Source organism: Trichomycterus rosablanca, chromosome 18 (genome assembly GCF_030014385.1).
Source record: "Trichomycterus rosablanca isolate fTriRos1 chromosome 18, fTriRos1.hap1, whole genome shotgun sequence".
NCBI classification, from domain to species: Eukaryota; Metazoa; Chordata; class Actinopteri; order Siluriformes; family Trichomycteridae; genus Trichomycterus; species Trichomycterus rosablanca.
Genome location: NC_086005.1, coordinates 75,814 through 82,500, shown reverse-complemented (window position 1 = coordinate 82,500; position 6,687 = coordinate 75,814). Strand labels below are relative to the sequence as shown.

Genomic DNA, 6,687 nt, shown 5'->3' with positions numbered 1-6,687 from the left:
TGGATGCGTCTGTGTTAAACAACTACAGGCCGATCTCAAATCTTCCTTTCACAGCTAAGATCATTGAGAAAGTTGTTTACAATCAAGTCAGCAGTTTTTTGAATTCCAGTGGTTCTTTTGACAAATTTCAGTCAGGCTTTCGAGCTCACCACAGCACTGAAACGGCTCTCATAAAAGTGGTAAATGATCTACGGCTGAATAGTGACTCAGGTAAAATATCAGTTCTGGTTTTACTGGATCTTAGTGCAGCCTTCGACACTGTAGATCACAGAATACTGCTGGACAGGTTGGAAAACTGGGTTGGACTTTCCGGAACAGTCTTTAATTGGTTCAGGTCTTACTTAAAAGACCGCAGTTACTTTGTCACTATTGGCAGCTATGAATCTGACAGAGTGGCTATGACATGTGGAATCCCCCAGGGATCAGTTCTCGGACCTCTCCTGTTCAATCTTTATATGCTGCCATTAGGCCAAATGCTACAGGCTAATAACATTAATTACCATAGTTATGCAGATGACACACAGATATATCTGGCTCTCTCACCAGATGATTACAGCCCAATAGATTCACTGTGTCAGTGTTTAGAGGACATCAATAACTGGATGAGCCAGAATTTTTTACAGTTAAATAAGGACAAAACAGAGATTGTCGTGTTTGGCAACAAAGAAAAGAGGTCTAGTGTCATTGAACACCTCAGTTCCCGGTCTCTAAAAACCAAAGACCAAGTCCGAAATCTTGGCGTTCTAATAGACTCAGATCTCACATTCACCAGCCATATTAAAACCATCACCAAAACAGCCTTCTACCATCTTAGAAATATAGCCAAAATCAAGGGTCTAGTGTGTCAACAAGACCTAGAGAAGCTGATCCATGCTTTTATCTCCAGTAGGGTGGACTATTGTAATGGTCTCTTAACTGGACTTCCCAAAAAGACCATTAAACAGTTACAGCTCATTCAGAACGCTGCTGCTAGAGTTTTAACTAAGACGAAGAGAACTGAGCACATCACTCCAGTTCTAAAATCTCTACACTGGCTTCCGGTTAGTTACAGAATAGAATTTAAAGTGCTGCTACTGGTCTATAAATCACTGAATGGGTTCGGCCCAGAATACATCTCAGAAATGTTTAGAGAATATAAACCCAGTAGATCTCTTAGATCCATGGACTCAGGTCAGCTAGTAGAGCCCAGAGTCCAAACTAAACATGGTGAAGCAGCATTTAGCTGTTGGGCTGCATATAACTGGAACAGACTGCCAGGAGATATTAGATGTTCCTCAAATGTAGAAATCTTTAAATCCAGGTTAAAAACGTTTCTTTTTTCTTGTGCCTATGATTGAGCTCGATATTTTTACTATTACCCTCATTTTACTATATTTCTTTTAGTCTTGTTTTAATTCCATATTCTCTAAACTGTAAGGTATATTTTACTATATTTTCTTTGAGTTTTTATGTTTTATTTGCTTATTTCTCTTGTTTTAATTTCGTATTTACCAAATTGTAGGGTACATTTTACAATATTTTCTTTTAATTTTTCAAGTTCTTAATTTTTATCTCTTGTTTGAATTTCATGTTTTTAATTGTAACTAAATGTTTGCAAGAAGTCTTTCTGAGGTTCTAGATCGCAGGAATGTTTTAATGCTTTTAATTTTTAATTTTTCCTTATGTAAAGCACTTTGAATTGCCACTGTGTATGAAAGGTGCTATACAAATAAACTTGCCTTGCCTTGCAGGAGTTTGGTCTGTTAGCATTAATAATAACATTCCCCTGCAGTCTGAATGTGCTGCTGATGTGTGTGTGTGTGTGTGTGTGTGTGTGTGTGTGTGTTGCAGTTTCTGGGTGGGGTATCAGTACGTCATCACCAATCAGAGCCGCTCGTTTGAGGGCCATTGGGAAGTGGCGTATAAAGGTTAGTAACACTCACGTCCTTATAATTCTGCCACCTATTAAAGCTCACGTGGGTTTGTGATGCTGCGGTTAGGTGTGTTGGTTCTGAATTATAGGATTGTTTATTATAGCACCTCACTGTATTTAATACTGGTTTATGATTGGTGGTAAGTTTTATTGACTGTGTGTGTGTTTTAGGTTCGGTGCAGGTGTTCCTCCCCCCTGAGGGACTGGCGAGGGTGCTGGAACACGGTGTTAAACAGGACAGTGTTTATTGTGCCCAACTGCAGCGCTTCCAAAATCGAAACATGAACGAACACGGCTTACACAGCTGGCACACCGAGAACTGCTTCAAACGCTTCCCCTTCCTCTGCAAGACAAGTACTAACCCCCCCCCATATAATGCATATAACCCCCCCACCCCCACACCCCCCCACACACTAAAATCTGATTCTAACCCTCATGTGCTGTTACACAAGTACTGTGGTAATAACCAGTACTGTGTGTGTGTGTAGGACAGACGTGTGTAGATATTCAGGATAACGTGGTGAGTGAGGGGTACTACTTCACCCCTAAAGGGGGCGACCCGTGTTTGAGCTGTACCTGCCACGACGGTGAGGCGGAGCGGTGTGTGGCGGCTCTGTGTGAGCGACCGCAGGGCTGCACCGACTTCACCAGGGATCCTAAAGAGTGCTGCAGATTCACCTGCAACGACCCCGGTAACACACACACACACACACACACACACACACACACGCTCACACACTCAATACATATACATACACACACACACACACACACTCAATACATATACATACACACACACACACACACACTTCACCAGGGATCCTAAAGAGTGCTGCAGATTCACCTGCAACGACCCCGGTAACACACACACACACACACACACACACACACACACACACACACACACACACTCAATACATATACACACACACACACACATACACACACACTTCACCAGGGATCCTAGAGTGCTGCAGATTCACCTGCAACGACCCCGGTAACACACACACACACACACTCAATACATATACATACACACACACACACACACACACACACACTCAATACATATACATACACACACACACACACATACACACACACACACACACACTCAATACATATACATACACACACACACACACACTTCACCAGGGATCCTAAAGAGTGCTGCAGATTCACCTGCAACGACCCCGGTAACACACACACACACACACACACACACACACACACACACACACACACACACTCAATACATATACACACACACACACACATACACACACACACACACTTCACCAGGGATCCTAGAGTGCTGCAGATTCACCTGCAACGACCCCGGTAACACACACACACACACACTCAATACATATACATACACACACACACACACACACACACACACTCAATACATATACATACACACACACACACACATACACACACACACACACACACTCAATACATATACATACACACACACACACACACTTCACCAGGGATCCTAAAGAGTGCTGCAGATTCACCTGCAACGACCCTGGTAACACACACACACACACACACACACACACACACACACACACACACTCAATACATATACATACACACACACACACACACACACACACACTCAATACATATACATACACACACACACACACACACACACTTCACCAGGGATCCTAGAGTGCTGCAGATTCACCTGCAACGACCCCGGTAACACACACACACACACTCAATACACACACACACACACACATACACACACACACACACCTATACACACACACACACACTTCACCAGGGATCCTAAAGAATCCTGCAGATTTACCTGCAACGACCCCGGTAACACACACACACACACACACACACACACACCTTTTCTGAATTATCAGAAGGAAGCTCGTTCTAAGCTTCTCTTCCTGTATAATCTGACTGTACGACACAGTTCAGGGTCACTTTCAGTATACAGACACCAGGTGGCAGTAAATCTCAAACATCCAGATATCTTCAGTCCTTCTAATCCTGCATTTTCACATAGATCACAGAGAACTGTTCTAGTGGAAAGCTTTCATTAACCAGCATTTTATATATATATGTGTGTGTGTGTGTGTGTGTGTGTGTGTGTACCAGACGGCAGCAGTTTATTTGACACCATGGCGAGTGGGATGCGTCTGATTATCAGCTGTATCTCGTCCTTCCTGGTTCTGTCTCTGCTGGTCTTCATGGTTCATCGTCTCAGACAGAGACGCAGGGAGCGCATCGAGACCCTGATCGGGGGAAACTGTGAGTGTGTACAGCAGTAGTGTGATCTTCAGCACCACACCCACACCAGCAGCACCAGCACCGGAGAGCAGATGATGAGTAGGGTTTGACTGGTTAAAGAGAGCTTAGACTATCACGCACCCAATTGAACACGCCTGCCAGTGAGTCTCTCAGAGAACCGTAGCACGTACAGAGAGACGCCCTTATACCCACCACTAGTGCGGATACTCGCGCACCACACAGCAGAGCTTAACTATCACCCCCCCCACCCCCCAGGTTGTGACCTTTGACCCCACTGCATTAAACAGCATCACATCTGTGATGATATCAGCACACTGATTATTAATAACAGTCTGTTATCAGTGATGGAGCCCTGCAGTCCTGTTCTGTCGTTTGTGGAACTGGTTGCAGCAGATTTGGATTAAACGTTATTCTGTAATTTAAATGTACACACGACTGTTTCATCCATCCTGTCCCAGCAGGTTTGGAGGTTTATGTTAATGATCATCCAGCCAGCATGTGGAGAAAGTTTGTGAACCCCTCTGTATCTGTGTGTGTGTGTGTGTGTGTGTGTGTGTGTGTGTGTGTGTGTGTGTGTGTGTGTGTGTCTCAGTGCATCACTTTAATCTGGGACGGAGGGTTCCAGCGTTCGATTACGGCTCGGACACGTTCGGGACCGGTCTCACACCTCTGCACCTGTCTGACGATGGAGAAGGCGGAGCTTTCCACTTCCAGGAGGCGCCGCCCCCTTATGCAGCATTCAAATACCCAGGACTCCGCCCACCTGATGAGTCACCACCCTCATATGAGCCACCACCCTCATACGAGGCATCCATCAACCCCAACGCCACCCTCTACGTGGAGCTGGGTACACACACACACACACACACACACACACACACACACACACACACACACACACTTGCTCCGCCCTGTTGTGAAATCTGATACAGGTGTGACTCTCTCTCTCTGCAGGGCCGAACGGTCCTCAGGTGGGCGTAGGACGGGAAGGCGGAGCTTTGTGCAGACCCCCCCTCCAGGCCACGCCCCCACCCCCGCCGCTGGAGGAGAGGTCGGAGTCTATCGACAGCAGCACCATGCTGGTCACACCGGACACGCCCTCGGACACCGACGACGACGACCAGAGCTCCGCCCCTGACTCCATGAACTCCGCCTCTCTCAGTACGGTAGTGTGAGGATGTGGGCGGAGCCTGAACTAAGAGCACATGGTTTTTCTAACGAACTGTTTATTAATGCACAAAGTATTCTGTGTAAATATGGCCGCTCGTTTACTTCCTCTGTACAGACTGCTAACGAGAAGGGGCGGAGCATCACCTGTCTCTCAGTTCTCAGTGTGAGTGTGTGATGATGCTCCTCGTGATCTGATCTGAGTTCTGCTGGAACAGCCTGGGGGGGGTCCTGACCTTTCACCTTCACTGTAAACCCTCCCAGTTCTGGACTGGAGTAACACTAACCACTGCAGCTCTAAACCAGGGGCGTGTCTTCTACCAGGGGTTTTGTCCTTTATCAGAGTTGTATCCACTATCAGGGGTGTGTCTTCAACAATGGGGCGTGTCCTCTACAGGGGCGTGTCCTCTATAAGAAGTTGTTTCTATTTTAAAACAGCATGTAGATCCAGACAGAGTTTTGATTGGTTGGATGTGTAGCAGTAGATGTTCTCATTCCACCCAGGCTTCACTCCAGAAATCAGCGAATTCTCTCTCCTCTCAGATCAACACGTCACTCTAGTAACTCTAAACACTGAATTTTATTGTGTATTTATTTTTAATAGATTGTTGATAGAATTCATCATCCAGTATGTACTGACCAGGGTCTCAGTTCTCTGTGTGTAGAAGCATGTGGAGATGGGGGGGGGGGGGGGGGGGGGGGGGTTTCTGTACTAAGACAGCTTGTTAAAGGGGGACAGTTAGATTAGATTGTTTTTGTTTAGAAGCTTTAAATTCATTATTTTCCATCAAATTAGTTCTGTAGAACCAAAGAGTTGACATCACCATGTCTGTATCATGCTGGGGAAGGACCCACCTTCCAAGAATCAGTGTGGCAGTTGATTACAGGAGGGTCATAATGAAAATTCTTCAGGTTCCTCCTGAGATAGAAACAGTGGGAGATTCTTAAACTGATGGAGGTTAATAATCATGCAGCAGTGATGATGAGATCAGGTGTAGATGTGGACAGTACAGGAGTGTGTAGAGTACAAGCTTCATCAGTCTCTCACACACACACACGTCTCAGATTTACATCATTAAGTGTTCATATCGAAGCTTCCAGAAATAGGCTTACTGTTTGTTCTCTCTGATGTGTGTGTTCAGTTCAGTTCCATCACGGTGTTTCCTTCTGTACAAACTCACTTTCTGTCCTAGAAAATATCTGTTTATTTCATTTTACTGCCTCACTCTTCTGCTTGTGATGTCCTGGCTGTGTCCCAAACCACACCCTGTGTGCTATGTAGAGTGTAAGTGAACCATTTAAGAAGCATGAATTAAAGATAA

At 45.3% G+C, this 6,687-nt stretch overlaps 1 protein-coding gene across 1 annotated transcript in view; it reads left to right on the top strand.

Annotated features, from left to right (window-relative positions):
* dgcr2 (DiGeorge syndrome critical region gene 2) overlaps window positions 1–6,007 on the top strand; it is an 11,662-nt gene extending 5,655 nt beyond the window's left edge. Inside the window, exons 6-11 of the mRNA XM_063014040.1 lie at window positions 1,831–1,907; window positions 2,084–2,266; window positions 2,401–2,604; window positions 4,046–4,198; window positions 4,791–5,045; window positions 5,153–6,007. Of these exons, the coding sequence (XP_062870110.1) occupies window positions 1,831–1,907; window positions 2,084–2,266; window positions 2,401–2,604; window positions 4,046–4,198; window positions 4,791–5,045; window positions 5,153–5,373 (1,093 nt within the window). The 3' untranslated portion in view covers window positions 5,374–6,007. The remainder of the gene's footprint in view (window positions 1–1,830; window positions 1,908–2,083; window positions 2,267–2,400; window positions 2,605–4,045; window positions 4,199–4,790; window positions 5,046–5,152) is intronic.
* Window positions 6,008–6,687: the final 680 nt, after the last annotated feature.